Source organism: Rhynchophorus ferrugineus, unplaced genomic scaffold, assembly GCF_030347505.1.
Source record: "Rhynchophorus ferrugineus isolate W39M unplaced genomic scaffold, kcgeb_rfMv2 rfM1, whole genome shotgun sequence".
Lineage (NCBI taxonomy): Eukaryota > Metazoa > Arthropoda > Insecta > Coleoptera > Curculionidae > Rhynchophorus > Rhynchophorus ferrugineus.
The window spans coordinates 50017478-50035705 of record NW_027472580.1 but is presented as its reverse complement, the minus strand read 5'-3'; the positions used below and the strand labels follow the sequence as shown (position 1 = coordinate 50035705).

The window sequence follows — 18228 nt, the reverse complement described above, 5'->3', positions numbered from 1 at the left end:
AACTGAATATTGATTTAAAGTTGACAATTGGCTGTTTTTAATATTCTGCAGATTCATCAAACTTGAATCCTTCTGATTTTAAATTGTTTATAATATGTAACTTCATGTAGCTGAATGAAATGTTGAAGATTCACAGATGTCGCATCAATGTCGATACGATGTGGCTATGATGCTATAAAGTTGAAGTAATTACAAACATTATTTAATAGTAATAATAGATAATAGATAATAGATAGTCGATAATAGATAGTAGATAATAGAGAACAAAGAATAAACATATTCATTATCAATGAAAAATATCATAGCAACTGAACTTCAAGCATTGGCTATTGTGTAAAGGATTTTAACAATAAAAAACAAAACAATTAAAAATAAACGCAATACGTTCAAGTTCAATTTAAAAGTCCTCGGACTGACACATAGATGGCTCTATTAGAATTAAATCCATATGTTTTTAGTTTGCCCTAACCCACAAAAGATGCGTGTATAAATTTGACAGCTGTCGGATCATTAGTTTGTGAATAATAGCATTTTGAGTTATTTTGTTATTTTGAAAAAAAATGGATAAAAACGAATTTCGCGTGTTGAAAAAAATATTGCTTTTTGAAGGGCAAAAATACAGTTGAAGCAAAAAACGCAACAGTCGGCTGGCAAGGTTATGGTGTCTGTATTTTGGGATGCACATGGAATAATTCTCATTGACTACGTTGAAAAAGAAAGGACCATCAACAGCGAACGGCCGCATTTGAAGAAAAAGAATGTGCTGCTTCACCAAAACAATGCACCGTATCAAAGATCCACGAATTAGGCTTCGAATTGCTTCCTCATTCACCGTATTTTCCAGATCTGGCCCCCAGCGACTATTTCCTGTTCTCAGATCTAAATAGAATGCTCGCTGGGAAGAAATTTTCGTCGAATGAAGAAGTGATCGACAAAACTGAGGCCTGTATTGAAGCAAAGGACAAATCGTACTACAAAAATGGTTTCGAAAAGTTGGAGGGTCGCTATAATCAGTGTATCACTCTTGAAGGGAATTATGTTGAATAAAAAAAACTAATTTTGCCAAAAATATGTGTTTTACTATCGTAGGCCGGGGACTTTTCAATTGACCTGTTAGACGAGCTTAACTGCATTTCGAACGAGAAGTAAATCATAATAAAGGCAAGAGCAAACGCAGATGGAAGGCCGGAATATTACTGCAACACCTACGAAACCATAAGAAATAACAAAAAATATAAATATATATTTTATATTTTATACATATTTATTTCTTGAATATATTTATTTGCAAGCAATATATTATAATTTACATAAATTTTGAACGAGAAATTGGAAAGGTTTCAAAGCGGGATCTCTCTAATACGCCGGAATGTTTTATTCGCTTATAAATATCGCGTTTTTCTGGTCGAACAAGCAAAGAGCATTTTATCCAAGGTGGCGGGATGACGTGAACGAATTGGAGCGATATGTCAGCATCGATCAATCCAGCTGATGGGATTTAACGTATAAATGATGGATAAACATAATGTTATTTTGCCAAAATAAGCGATAGTTTCATCATCAAGACCATCTTCGATTACTCTCCTTCAGTTTTAGGCTTAACTTATTACAAGTTATTGAATATGAGATGTATTATCTATATTATATTGTGTATTTATTGTACTTTTGCCTAAATTTTATTGTGCTTTTTATGTTCATTTGCCTATGGTTCCGGTATAAAAAATTAAACTTATTCTTTTATAAATAGTATTTACAAATTTGGATTCAGTATTACTATATTGAAACTCAATGAAAAACAAACTATTAAATGCCACACTCTACGTTATCGCTGTGACGATTGCTCTTTTTATAAAGAGCATACTATAATATTGTTTAAGTTTACAAAATAGGACTTAAGCATAAAACATAAGCAAGGAAATTTTAATAAATAGGGATTAAAGATACAATGCCTTTTCTTCTTCTGATCTTTCATATTTCACAATAAAACTTCTAGGTCATACTATGTATTAAACTTTTAACTTGGATTTTTGGTCGCTATTTCACCTCGATTTTTTCTACATTTAAAATTGTCTTTTCTTAAGTTTTTTATAAAAGTCACTTAACTTAAACTTTGCAACAAATTTTTATTAATTACATATTACATTAGATATACTTAGTACAGCCTTATTTTACAAAGTTATTTATTACTATTTCTCTGTTGTAAAATATATCAATAAACAAAACAAATATTAATATTATAATTATGAAATTAGATGATCCGGTAGATTTGTATTTGTATATACGAATCGGCTTAATTTTTGGTACCTTTACATAATATAAGATAATTCATAACTTATATAGATTTTTACAGATAAGTTCCGTTCTTAAGAATTGTGCCATAGATAGTTCGAAATGATTTATACCAATAGTTACGTATACTAAGAATATTTCTGATAACTAATCACGTTTATATTGGAGAAATTTATTTCTCCAGTGGAAGTTGTTGGTATAGATATTGATAACAACCTTAATTTTAAAAAGGTTAGTAAAAGGAAAGTAATCATGATGTTTACATATATGTTTAATATGCGTCTGTATGTTTGTATCAGAAATAATTATAAGAAACAATTGTCAGAAAAAGTTGGGTCTTGTAAGTCTGTCTCTCTGCTACCTGCTATATCTAAACTGTTTGAGAAATTACTACTAAAACCTGTTCAACCACTTATAAATATACCAGATTTCTAGATTGAATTTTAGAATCACGACTCAATAATCAACCAAGTATAATATTAGTTCGTTATTGAAATAGTGTTTGAAGAAAATAATTAGCTGATATCCTACCAATAAAAGCTTTAGTTGGAATATTTACTGGCGATACAGTCATATATCAAGAGGTATATCTCTGCTTAGAGCTATAAAATATCCGCAAATGGACTGAACACTGAGCTATAAGTATCTGTCCATGTTAATTTTACGTTACAGCGAAAATATATAAAGCCAATTATATAACTAGTGGAATTTCCAATTCATCAAGAACACCAGTGAAATACCTCGTCATCAATGTCAATGGTATGAGTAGATTAAATTGGAAACATCACATAAAAGCTGATCAAGTAAAAATTTATAAAAATATCCATTTGTTAGTCGGAAGATACTTAATCCATAATAAAGTCTATATGGTCTGATGTAGTGCAAATATGGGGGGGTTGTAGTCATCAAAGTCATCAAGTCATCAAATCGACTAGTAATTGCTATGTAACCAATGAATAATTGTACTTCGGTGAGCTTAAAATGAAATTTAATAAATTAAAATGAGCTTGAAATGAATTCTTATTCAAGATATTGCCGTAAAACATGAAAGAAAGAAAGTTGACCAATTTACGGCAATGTTGAAGCAATATAACTATTGAACGAGTAGACAGTTTTAGTTTCATTCGCTTGTATTCTCTGGTTAACACCACACGAATTTGCACGAAGTGCATTATTATTAAGTTTATCTCAAGTTGGTATAACTAAATTTTAATTTATGAAATGCATAACAATCTCGCACTCATCTAGAATGTGAATTGACCCAAGTACAAATAAAAAATTAATTTATAATTAAGATTGTCTAAACGTATCTAATAAAATAAATTATATGTAAAAAATATTATAAGCAACCAGGGGATGAGCAGCTACAGATTTCTTCCAATTTAAAGAAAGTTTCTACAAATGGTGTGTAATCAGCCCAAAAATCAAATATAATAACAAAGGAAAAAATATGTTCATAAAAAATTGCTGATGGCTTTTTTATTTCTATTAATTCTTACAAAATGGAGTTTCGAATAAAGTAATATTAGAATAATGTATTAATTATGACGTCTTCTTTTGTTGTAAATGCAAACGAATGATGGATACTTACCATTATTGGCGGATACCAAATATGTTATCGATTGTTATTGTTATTCGATTTTTATAATAACTACAATAACGCAGCATTAAAAGATTAATAATTTATTCACTACACATATCATTTATCTTTATTAGAGCCTGATTCTTTTGCGAATAACGATGATGGCCGTGACGATTTTAGTTGTCGTCCGGTCCTCAACGCACACCTAATTAAGTGTTTCAGACTCTGCGAACAAAAGATGTATCAATTATCAAAGGTTGCTATAATTGCCACCCTCATAACATGAAACCACCCTTGCCGTTTATGGCACATTTTTCTGATGTGTCATATTTCCGTTGCTCTGTTGCCCTTTGGAATCACTGAGGACTGGGGTTCTCTTTAATTCGATTGTATTTCAATTCATTATAGTTTCATCTGAAGGGTGATTCAAACTTGATCATATTAATTATTGTCTTTAGCGGATTACAGTGGAACGTTTAAGTATGCTAGAGAAAATTTGGATAAAATAATGGCATATTTGTGCTTTTAGCATGCTAGTGATATAAAGAGTTATTGATTGGGTATGATAGCTGTACTAATAAAGAATTGCAATTGTTGTGTTTTACAAGTGAATATATTAAGATTTCAGGAGAAAAAATGATAGAAATTTTGGAAAGCCACTATATTGGGTAGATTGTATACAACATTTTTGCTTCTATTTTATAGTTATTATTTATAACAATTTATATTTTATTAAAAATCTAAATGAAAATATGTTTTTTATCTTTATTAAGTAGTTACATATAACCGTACATTTTTAAAATCTATCACTACTAGTTTGTTGTCATAAAATTTTGGCGATTTAACATTAACGCTTGACAAGAAAATTTAGTACAAAAGTACAATAGCACAATCACCAGTTGGAAAGTGTGAGAATAGGATTATTGGGATCAAGTGTCCTACAATTGCCGATGTATTTGACAGGTCTACACAAATGTTACCTTTATATAGCTGGTAGCCACACAAATGAAAAAGTTTCTTAATTTCCTTAAAATTTCAGATGGTCGGAGAAGAAACTGTTTTACTAGAATATTTTGTAATATTTTGATAAATGAAATGCATGAATTGCTAACCCAAGTTAAAATAAAGAATGTCTGCAATTACAATACTTCAAGTACTTTTACAAAATACATATTTACACGTGATTTAATACATTGATTCACTTAAATGTCTAGTTATACTTTCAACATGAATTCTTAACTAGCTTTGTTATTTTACTCAACTTGGCTTAAGTGATAACGTTTGAGGGTCATACACCATCTATAGATATTTTTTAAAAATATGTCTCCTTTTTACCAACCTGGATTAATCCGGACTGGACTTACTGGTTAACGTAGGCTCTGAAGCACGATCCTCAACATTAAGCCTACCGACTGGACAGGGACCAACATAGAGACCATCCTAGAAAACATCCTTCCTTACCCAGTTACTGACGTTTTTGGGCCTGGTAATGGCCTTTTGATGACAATTTACATTTAATAATTGACTGAATATTCTGTTCTAAAAATAGTTATTATAGCTATTATTATTTAGACGCGTTAAAACTTTTATTTAACTTAATATGCTTTTACCTTCGTCAACTTATTTTGCTTGAATTAGAATTACAATATGTTTGTTTTTAGTAAGATTACATTATGTGACGTTTTGAATCAGATAATTTTACATTATTTAATTGTTGGGTTTGGTTTTATTTGGTTATAACTTGAAATATTTGAAATATTGTGTTTCAGTTAGGGCCCATAGAATCAGTTTAATTCAAGATTTATTTGGTTTCAGATATTTTGTATATCAAAATACATGACTTCATTCATGTATTATCAAAATTAATTAGTTTGGGGCTAAAATAAATATTCCACTAGTATAAATATATAAAAAACAACAATTGAAAACATTGTGAATTGTTTTATGTTTTGACGAGTAAATAGATGACTTTGAAAAATTAAGCATATTTTACATATAATCAGACTTTATTTGTGTGAAATTATGTTAAAATTAAAAATAAACATTTTATTGATTGCCGGGAATATATCGATTAATAAATTAATAATAGCATTTACAGTTTCACGGAAAGCATCTGTAGCAGTATATTTTTAAAATGAAACCATGAAACCAATGAAAACATACGGGTTAGATTCGGACGTAGAAAAGTTGGGCAATAGGATACCGTTGGTCATCTTGGCTAACTTCAAGAGGCCAGCATCAATTATATACTATCTTAATTCAAAACTAATCAGATTCAGAGGAAATACGAACAGTTTGAGTTCTTGTCTGCAGTTAGAGGGAAACAATTTTCTTGTATTCTTGTATTTCAAAAGTATTTCAAATGTTATAAATGAAGTTATTCTGTTAGGGTGTCTGTTTTTAAGAAAGAAGTAATCACACCTAATCTTACTACTTAAATTTAATTAATTTCTTAATAAAAACATTTCTAGAATCTTTAATCTGGAATTCTTTTTGCCTATTTATACATAATGTTTATTATTGACTGTAGAATAATCATAAAGCCATTCTACCAAGCCATCTATTATCTATATTAACAATTGTGGCAAATATTTTAAAATTTGAGATAATTGATAAATATATATAGGTAAACTTATAATACTTTTGAATAATATTTTGTATGCACAGTTCAATGATCGATTTGGTGAATAGGGCGTCCATAGAATAATCAAAAGGAATTTTTAACGGTGTAAATTAACGTCTGATGGTAGAGGATATTTAAGTGATTATAGAGGATGGTTATTTGTCGAAAGGTTCTATTCAAGTGCCAGATATCGATTGACATTATAGATCCTAGTAATAATTACATTATGTGTACAACAGTTTTTATTATTTTTTTTATTATTTAATTAATATATTGTTACTAGTCGTTTCCGTCTAACCTACAATTTGTATTTATGATAACTTAAATCTAGGTATATAACTAGGAGGCCCTATCTCAGTCTCTGGTGAAATTATGTTTATACATGTCACTGCTGAATTTTTTAATATATGCACCTCACTACACAATACTACACAAGATCAGATGGTTTGATTCTTTTGAGTGTGTGTCCTGTTCTGGTGGTATCCAATAGTTACAATATTTCAATATTCGTGTGAGAATGGAGTCTTTCCTCATGCCCCCTTGCAATTCTCTTGATTTCTTGACTGACTGTGGGTATCTGAAGGTCTCGATGTAGGTAATCAGTCCTATAGTATTTGGGTGCACCCACAATACCTCTCAGGACTTTGTTCTGAAAAAATTGTATTTTATTTATGTTACTCTTTGCAGAACATCCCCAGAATTGAACTCCGTATGTCCATATAGGTTTCAATATTTGCTTATATAATAGCAATTTATTATGTATTGATAATTGTGATTTTCTTCCAATTAGCCAGTACATTTTCCTATATTTCAATTTCAGTTCTTTTCTTTTCTTCTTTATATGTTCCTTCCAGCGAACTTTTTCATCGGGGTTCATTCCGAGATATTTAGCGTTGTTGCTATATGAGATGATAGTATTATTGAATGTTATGGGTGCTTGTACGGTCTCTTTATAGGTGAACTGCATATGTACAGATTCACTTTCATTAATTCTTATTTTCCGAGCTTGTGTTCAATTATTTATATTGTCACTTGCCTGTTGTAATTTTCGTGAGGCTTCTTCACTATTGTCTCCGACAGCTATAATCGCAATATCATCAGATAATGTAAACATCGTAATATTTTTCGTTTGTGGTATATCACAACTGTAGAGTAGATAAATCATTGGTCCCAGTACACTTCCTTGTGGTACACCTGCTTTAGCTTCTTTTATTGTAGAGTAAGCTTCTTCTTGTTTCTAAACATTCTGGTTGTAATGTATAATTTTAATAGTTCAGTGTGTTGTTTTGGTAGCATTTTCTTTGTTTATGAATAAGACCAGTTTTTGTTTATTACTAAAATTAACTATGTTATTTAATTACTCAAAAAGCTTTATTGTTAAATTTATAGCATCGATTAATTTCCTAGAACAAATATTTTTAGAAATTTACTTTACTACGCGTAGTTTTGGAGCAAGAATATTTCATATGTGATGTTTATTAACTATAGAATTATTATTTTTTAATTTAATTCTATTCCAAGTAGCACTTTAACCATCTCAATTAAACTATACTCTGCTTACAGTTTATAAATATATTAAAAAGAGCTACTTTTAGACACTATGTTTTCTATTAGCTGCTGTATCTCACTGAACCTTTTTTATTAATATTAAGACTTATTCTTCTAGTATTCCGTGTTCTTTATTTCAGACCTGTAATAGACTCTTTACTAATACTTTATTTCTGATTTCTCATGGATTGATAATATAATGCTGTGGAAAATCCACATAGGATATTTTATAAACAATATATTTTAAATAAAACTATACAAAATATATTTCAGCCTTCAGCTACATCTGGCGTGGATTCAGATATTCGGAATTTCTTATCTGCTCCATCAGAATCGTCCAAGCCTTCCAGAAATGAGGTAATTTGTCCTCCTGTAACTTGATTGATATGGTTCAGAATACCTTGAATATTCGGTGGCGTTTGTCCGAATTCATCTTTAATACACTTTAGATAACTCAAAGTCCATTTGAAGTGAGATTCGGATATTTTGTCGTAACCCTTCGATAGCAGCATAATAATGCTGATTGTCATGGCTAGCATATCGACTGAGTCCTGGAAAGGGTCGACTACTCTAGCTGAATATTCTGAAGGCTCGAGAAACTCATCAAATTCTACCGACCATGGTGTAGCAGCAATGATTTGACTGATTTTATATTGCCTTGGACAGGCATCATAGTCAGATACTCCAGTACTAATTTCTGCACTTGGTGCAGCTATAAGGCTACGTCTGACACCCGAGGTATCTGCTCTAGATCTTGATCTTCTCCGACCTGCGGAAATAGTTTTTGGCTTTAGATACGTCTTTTCTGGAACGGGGATGTTGGCAAAGCCGCCTGGTCTAGGAACAATACTAAATATTTCCGGGTTTGTACTGTTAATGAAATAATTTAGATTCGCCATTTTGAAATGAGTTCACTGATTAATTTTGATGGAATTTTATTGAGCTGACAGTGACAGTATGCAACAATGTTTTAGGTTTTCATATGTTCGAAAGGTTTGTTGTATTACAAAACATAAAAACATAGAATGGGAACTTAAATGAGTGTGTCGACATTGTTTAATATGTGAGTCTTGGTCACCAGAAGACCGAAAATAATAAAAGGAAAAACAACTGCCTGGTATTTTAGGGGATATTTTTGTAATATTTGTTTTCTTTTAATTTTTGTAATTGTATATAATTCATTAACATTTTCGTATGGTGTCATTAATATAGCTACCCAATCAAATATTATGTAGAAACGAAACAAAAGTGTTTTGTACCACAATATAAGATTCAAATACAGTGAATTACTATAAACTCTACCAATGAGGAAGAGCATTACAAGATGCAATTCCTAATTGTGATTTAAATAGTAGGTTTTCTATTATAGTCGATGTGCCGAAAAGTAAAATATGGACATAGTTTCAATAATGGAATCAGCAAGCAGTTCATTTTACATTAGTTTTTATATTTTATATATCCAAAGTGATTTAGAAGTCAGTACAAATGTAATTTATTTTTAAATTGAAATAAATTGGAAGGTTTTATAATTTAATTGAAAATTATAACATGTGTTCCTCCGCATATTATTTTGAATCAAACTCACCTGTGTCAACTCTGACAGGACACCTTACTCCTCAGTCGTCACCGGCTTTGGCGCATGTGCACAATCCTGCATAGAATAAACCATAGAAAAGAATAAACCATATTGTCTTCCTTTTCTAATAGCGGTACATTCTTTTCGAGTCGATCGATACAGTCGATCAAGTCAAAACAACAACAAAATCTGGGATATCATAGTTTTTGTGTTGCATTAAATACTATAGAATTGTATTAATAATTGTTGCATTAATAATTCTATAGTAATAATAATTAAATTGTTGTGTTATTCTTGGGGGTTTAACATACATTGGTTTTAAAATATCGAAGAACGAGGGTAAGTGCAGAATATAAGGTTATATTTTTAAAAGTTATAAAATCCAAACAACATCAATTTTACTTATAGTGGGAATATTAGTTCCTAAATTTATAACACATTATTTTCAATGATATCGAATAGATATCAACATACGTCAAAATTTAATGACAACAAAAACAGAGAAGAAAATGATTCTTGTTGTGTTGGAAGTAGTCAAGTCATTAATGAGATTTGTCCATGAAGAATAGTAGCAAAATTGTAGTAACTGGTAATAATTGGACATTTATTGTGGACAATATATTATGTTTAAACATAATATATTGTAGTAATAATTTAAATTTTAATTGATAGGTAAGATGTAGCTAGAATTTGTTGAGAGTGAAAGTCGAAGAATGTAAAATTCAGAGAAGAAGGAATTAGACAGCATTTTACTAAGATGTAAGAACAGTGTACAGTGATACTATGAAATAATTAAACTTGCTAACAAAAGTAGACCTGAATCACATAAACCAAATATAAAACTATCAACGACATCCTAATGATCTAATGATAAGGAAAATTCAATGTATTATTATATAAGAGAATAAGTAACTAAATTATTGTTTTGTAAAAATAATGATGTATTGTCTGAGATTTCTTTCACATTAAGAATACGATAATCCATTCATTTTAGGTTAGTAAATGTGCAATACGTTAATCGAAATCTCGAGGTAGTCAGTTCAATAATGGGGTTTGTCTATCAAAAATAGCAGCAAAAACTGCAGAAACTGATAAAAATTATTGCTTTAATCAGGATATATATTAGTAACGATTTAACTTTTTCTTTTGGTAGGTGAAGTGTTGCTAAGATTTATTAAGTGAAAGCTGAAGAAAGCCAAATTAGAATAAGAGAAAAAATTAGATAGGATTTTGTAAGATACAAGAATAGTAGATGATGATACTCTGAAAATATCAAATTTACTAATAAAAGTTGACCTAAATGGAATAAACTGAACATATAACATTAACCATCAATGCCACCCTAAAGATCTAATGACTACTACTTTGAATGAAGAAGAGTGAAACAAACAAAGAGTAAAGAATATAATTTTATACAAGAGCATAGGTAAATAATTTATTGATTTGCAAAAATGCTAATAGAATATGGCTTATTATTGTTTAAAGTTTCTCAATTTTTATTATCTTGGTTAACACAATTACAACACTGGCAATTATTAAAATTTGCCTATATTTCCACAATTAAATTAAATGTGTTATTTAACGGTAGATTCATATTTATTTCCACCACTTAAGGGAATATTAAGTGGTAATTTTATCGTAATGTATGTTTGATGAAAAATGAAAATGAAATATCAAGTATGAATAAATGAAAATAGACATGCGCTAAACTGAAAATTATCTTCTCATTACTGTATGCTCGCATTAACCGGTAGGTCCTTTAAATAATCCATAGTTGAAATAAATATGATAATATTTACATGTATTCCCTAAGAATTTCTTTAAAAATTTTATAGAAATATATCGCGTTTTTTAAATAATTTAATAAATTTTAAATATACTTACAAAAGTGTATTATGATATAATATACTTTTATAAAAGTAACAATGTTTTTTTAACGGTTATATTTGTGAGATTCGTTATTTTAAGAAATTCTTAATATATAGTAATATATTTTAACATATTATATAGATCTATATTTATATCTTTTATAATTTCAAACCTTATGGTACTAGACCTGATTCATACAGTAACATCAGATGAAATAAATGCTCATGTGTTATATCTATTGGTAGATCTAATCCGCTTTCAGTTCAATCCAATGTTGAAACTATTGCATCATACAGACTATTGTAAGGACCTGAAACTAGACAAAGCGCGGCTACGGTTGTCGTAGGGTAAGTTTTTGACACACCCTACTAAGGGTGGTGTTTTAGTTGGGGTATCGGACCCTAGAGACTCGATGGTATAAAAATAAAGTTTTTCTGACCTACGCTAACAGACACAATGTTATCCTATATCCTAGATATTTACGCAAAAAAATTCTATATATTAGGAAATATATTTTTTTAATTAAATACTTCAGCCTTTAACATATCTTTTTAGAATTATAAGTTGTGTGCCGCTACAATAAAAATAAATCAAAATTAATTTTATTGTCGTATGCCTAGATTTATATGCTGTAGGTAGACGTTGGTTTAATAGCTTGTTTACATATTAACATTTCAGAGTATAATTACACGATTTTTGGTAAATTAATAGTTTTTAAAGAATGGTTAATTAAGAGTGCTAGAAAGTAAGAGTTGTGGATCATGTTATCAATGATAGTAAAATAAAATATATAATGAATTAGGCAAAACATACTAACTGACGAAAACGCGGCAGATTTAAGGTAGAAACAGTATAGAGTATAGCTTGAAGAGAGACAGAATACAGTTTGAAGACAGTGAAACAACTCGAATACCTAGGATTAACAGTTACTACTAATATCTTAAGTTATGCAGAAAAGTATACATAAGTTTATTATAGTCCATCACAGAAATAAACGAAACGAAATCGTACAAATGATGTTTTCTTGTCTCGTAATGTGATGCCACTGGGAAATCAGAGTAGTTATTTTTAGTAACCATTAGTAATCTTTGTTTATTTATGATTTCGATTTTTCATAATACAGTTTTGGTTCTGGTACATTTTTTAGTTCTAAGTAGCAGGTTTTATCAAAGGCCTGTGCTACATTAAACATGCTCGAAACCTTTTTGTGTGTCTTTTCAAATACATATAATTGATATTGATCTTATTAGTTGCCTTATCTCGAGGTCAGGCAATTAGTATATACTTTATAATCATTTTCAAAATAGTTTTGGGTACTAATTTTGCATATTTTAATTATCGGATGAAAACAGAATTATTGTTAATAGTATTTTATTAGCAGTAATTTTATTCGTTTCTAATCAAGAGGGACAAGAAAAGATCTAGAACTTTTGCCACGTAATAAACAGCACTAGTAGTTGCCTAACTATGTACCTGGAACAGAAAATCTAATTAGAGAGAATTGGGCTTGGGCGTTTGCTAATGCTCCTGCCAAATGGAAATAGGAACTGCGAAATGTCGTTCACAAAACTTTCTTTATCAAAAGCTGGAGAAGTCCGCGTTATAGATCTTTCTTTGCCTTTTCTGATGATACAAACTAACTAGTACAAGTTCTATTTTAATGAAATTTATTGATTAGAAGGTGTTAGATTAACTGGAGTTTTGTTTTATTTCGTTTCATTAATAGGAAGAAATACATAGTTTATAAATATATTAATCATAATCTTTTTGTTATAACGTAACAAGTAAGGTTTGTTATAAGTAATATTTATAAAGTTCTTAATTATAAATACAAAATTAAGTTCAAGTCATTTTAATAATATAATACCATATATAAACTAACAATTACAACATCGTTTGAAAATTTTTACTTGTTACATCCAATCTTATCATAATACACAAAATTACTAGTTTCTTTTGTAATTTTATTGAAACGAAATCGCTGATTAGCTACACAAGGCTAGATGATTGTAATAAAAATCACAAAAATATTGATTTATAATAGGTGATATATAATATTCAATATGATAATTCAAAATGGTAATGATAGATGATATATAATATTCAAAACACAACATTTAGAAATACGCCATGTTAAGTCAAATACCTATCAGAAGAGTTACGAAATATTGAGGTCACTTACCTTTTCCTTACCATCATTTTTGCTTTCCAACATTTAAGCATTTTAGAGAGCTTCGATTTTATTTGTATTATTTAGTATTATTTAGCATTATTGAAATCAAGTGCTCTATATTTGCTGAAACAAACCAAAATTATATCGATTACTGATCGACTTACTGCAAAATTGTATGATGATAATTTGAAAATACAGATGCAAATGTACTTCATATGGCTATCAAAATATTAATTTTATATAGTTGATAGTAACTACAACGCAAAAGGGGTTTAAATTATATACATTTGATGATGGATGTTGAAAGAGTTGAAAAATTACCACCTTGTTATATTTGGGTAAATAAAATACACAAATTGAAATTTGGAAGTTTATTTAAATAATCGCTTTACAATCTTATCATGTGGGACTACAATTCTTCATTAAGTACTTTAAAAAAAATCTGGGTTTAGACATACTTTAATATATTAATAAATAACAAATTCTCCCATTATTTCTTAAACTAGATTTTTGCTTGGTTTCTTTTAATTTACCTGACTTCAGTGACATATTTCGTTGCTACATTGTCTGTACATAAGTATTTTTTGAAATATTGGAAGTTTCTGATTGCCACAACATACATACTTGGCTCCAAAAACTTGATAGTCATACAGTTCCCTCAAATTTATGGAAGTATAGCTTCGAACTCCAGAAATCAGATATTTGATTTTTCGAAATCTAATCATTATGGGATTTAACTGAACTTTGTTGAAGGCTTGCATTTAATTAATATGTTTCTTTATATTTTGAGAATATATAGTCAGTAGTGAAAGCCCTTGAATATTCGGTGAGTTCAGTTTTTTGCATTTTCCTGTTAAGCCTATTTTTTTCTGCCTATAATAATATATTTTATCAAATATAATGTTGTGTATTATTTGGCATCTGAGAAAAGAGAAAATTTATTAGTTATTAATATAAATAGCAAACAAAATAAATGAGGCTTAACATTTAATGTCGTCAAAAATATTATTTACTTGAATCAATGTTATTGAGTTGATTACATTTTAGACATAATTGAAGATACTTAGAATAGTAAATACTTACATTAGAATAATTTTATTATACATACACTGGTTGCCACCTATACAACATTTTTCTGATTTGAAGGATATTGCGATTTATAATAATATTCGGTTGACACCATTGACACCATTGGTACATGATAGAATGTCTAATTATAACACAAAATTATTAATATAATGTATATATAATACCTGTATCCATACAAATGGTCCAATGCGACCAAAACAACTACTTCACGCGCAGCTTTGGAGCGTTTTAACGCGCATTTAAAATTTCCAGGGTCAAACGTTACTATTTTTCAAACTTTATTTTTTTGTAGAAATAACTTTTATTCAGGGTAAAGTAAATATGTAAACAACAACAAAGAAAGCCAAAAAATAATTTCACCGTCTATAACAAAAACGAAACGACTAAATCTTGCAAATAATGAAACGTCCATCACAATGCCAGACCTCGCTCTTGTTGAATTAATATGGGATGAATATTGTTTCCACTCGGTATTGTATCTATTATTATTACAATTCATTCATGCTCATTTTAACGATTAGTTGACCAAGTTTTAGTAGTTTTAGTGAAACAGCTTATTTTTTTTGGCGAAAAATTATTTTGAAATTAAATAGTGGCTTAATCAGTCTTATGGAGATTATTATATTATTTTCCATTTCCTCTCCATCACTTCATTTATCCATTTATTTAATCATAAATCAACTATTTTCAAGTGGTATATTGAACCTAAATATATAAAACTAATCTTTGCTTCAGGAAGCGAAAGAAATATCTTATTTTCGTCTTAATTCATCGCAGTATCTATCATGCTTAAGGTTTTCGTGTCTTCTGATATTATAGTCTAGAATTCGGTGATTAATAACTGGGGATTTTTGTAGTTTTTTTCATATTATGGAAAATCTTGTGAAAACATTTCTTTTGTGGTTGTCATAATTTTATAAATATGTATTTATCGACTTTACTTCCATTTAATTTAAATACATTTTGGTTTTCAAGGTCATTCTTTTTGTAAGTTGTTTTTGATAGAATAATGTGACACTTTTAACTAACGCTAGGTTCAATCCTAAATATACAAATTCAATCTTCAAATATGTTTAAAAAATTCAATATACTAAGTAATGTAATGGGACCTTATGTTAAAGATTACTTGTCTTTGGTTTGGGAAATAGTCATGGCAATAGTCCAAAGATATCCAAAATAAATGAGGTAACATTCTAGATATAAGGATATTTATGTAATGATATATTTTCTGTATTAGCCTATATTATTTCAGGTTTGGAACTTCGTAATAAGTTACAGCATTACCTCGAAGATGTGGAGAGGTAATAAAAAATAAAGGTTTATACAGCTAAATGTTAGTTTTATATTAGCTAAATATTACAAATTATTATTTGTTTGCAAAGAGTAATTTGCAAAAAAACTTTTAAAATATTTTTAAAATATTAATTTGTTTACAAACTGCTAATACATGTTGATACATATTTTTCGAAATATAACTAAAACGTTTTCTTTTACCAGTGCTGATACTCTTTGTACATTTTCGAGTGCGAAAAGAATACGGAAGGTCTAAAGCATCTAACAGTAGTTTGATAATATTGAACATGCCATTTTTGCCAACTTTTTTTTCCGGAAAGTAAACGAGGTGGGAAGGAAGAAAATATACTTTTAGACTCATTAGGAAACCTAAAATTTGAAATGATTTTACCATTCTTTTAAAGATTTCTTTATAGTTAGGACCTTAATGATTGTCTAAACTTTTCTAATGACTTCCTTAAAGGATTCGGCGTTGTTGTGATCAACTGTAAGTTCATCATATATTCATATGTATATATAAATATATATACTACGGACACATCAACATAACATCTAGAATTTTTCTATATAAATTTATATATATATATATATATATATAACATATACATAATATAATAATAATATATGTTTAGCATTACGTACAGACGTATAACCAGAAAATTGTTTTCTTTATAAGAATCCAACATGGGAATAAGTAGAAATCCTTGTTTGAATTTTGGTGGATCTTTTAAAATGCCATTCTAATGGATATGTCGTTTTTCGAAAGGGACCGCTTTCTCACTAAGTAACAGTTAATGTTCGTATCTTTTGTTCGGCGGTGGGGGCGGGGGGATGATGATGATGTGCCACAGCCAGAAACGACGTCACCGATACACCGAATTTAGAAATGTTTCGGCATTTGTTTCTCAACTAATTAAGCTTCCCTCCATAATTCTGGCTTACCCATTAACACTGTTTATGCTTTTTGCATAACAAAACGTCACTTGAGAACTAGATCGCCTGAGTGGATGGGGTGGTGCAAGGGATTTTAAATCAGCTTTCTCACTTTTTACTTAGTGTTACTTATTTTCTGATATAGGATACTTGAAAAATCTCCATAATAATTTAAAGAATAATTTGGATGCTGTACGTTTAGAGAATGTTAATTATCAGTTAACTATTATAATATTCTTGCTTATTATTTTTCTATGCTAATACATAATATAAAAAATAATATAAAAATATAATTAATTCCGAAGAAATGAGAAATGAAATATATAATGACTTGTAATTTGTTTTTCTTCGATTCTATTAATTAAACCTGTAATATAACTAATCACACATAATTTTGGTTTATCGTAAATTTTTAGATGTTTTAACAATTACATTCTTAATAATCTCAACTTAATAATTAATGACAATGAATAATCTGCAACGTAGGTTTACGTGTTTTAAAAGTTATGGTTTTGTAGCGACCTTGAGGCATGTAAAATTTTACATAGTGTAATAACGGTTTACAAAATATCCAGAAATATAATCCCAGATGTTGAACACGGGCGGGGTGCCAGCAGCGCGAACTAGAACCTAATAACGAATAGCTGGCGGCAACCCCGAGACGTTTATCTGGGATGTTGTTGAAGGGTATTTCCAATCATTTCAGTAACCGACCATCGTTTGTTTTAGATGTGCCACCATCGACTGCCCAAGTTTCGTCATCAGATAACACCGCTGCCATCCGTTTTATCTATTTTGTATTTTCTATATTTTCTTATCTTGCCAATAAATAACGGTCATATAATGTAACCACCACTGTTTCATTTAGTTTTACCTCCATTCACCGAGCCATATAACTTACCCTAAAGTTTTAATTTAATCAGTATTAGTGGATTGAAAAGAAATACAAAAACTAGTGTGGGGAACTATCGACGGAAATCGACTACCGACTGTTTAGTAATTGACTACTTTTTACTCTCGACTATTTAGGTCGCTATTTTCGGTCCGACTGATTTTGTTACTATATGCTATCGACTCTTTCAGTCGTGTACTTTTAGTTACTATTTTTGGGTCTACTAGTTTCGTTCGACTGATAAAAATCAAAAAATCAAAAATCAAAAACCTGCTGGCTCTGTCGTCCTAGCCGTGACCTTAACAAAAATGTACCCAATTTATGCTTATATAGATTTATATATGTGTAATATATATATAGT

The 18228-nt window shown here is 29.4% G+C and overlaps 1 protein-coding gene and 1 long non-coding RNA gene across 2 annotated transcripts; one reads left to right on the top strand and one right to left on the bottom strand.

Moving 5' to 3' along the window:
- Window positions 1–8102: 8102 nt before the first annotated feature.
- On the bottom strand, window positions 8103–8991 carry LOC143193961 (uncharacterized). The gene has a single exon (XM_076400440.1). It carries the CDS (start codon window positions 8939–8941, stop codon window positions 8312–8314), a length of 630 nt encoding a protein of 209 aa, XP_076256555.1. The 5' UTR covers window positions 8942–8991; the 3' UTR covers window positions 8103–8311.
- Window positions 8992–10031: 1040 nt separating this feature from the next.
- Window positions 10032–17824, top strand: LOC143193960 (uncharacterized). Its single transcript, XR_013005148.1, has 3 exons — window positions 10032–10207; window positions 10291–10377; window positions 17705–17824. It is a non-coding gene; the product is annotated as an uncharacterized LOC143193960 (long non-coding RNA).
- Window positions 17825–18228: the final 404 nt, after the last annotated feature.

Coding starts and splice junctions, on each gene's coding strand:
- LOC143193961 (XM_076400440.1), bottom strand. CDS start 8,941: ATGGCGAATCTAAATTATTTCATTAACAGTACAAACCCGGAAATATTT.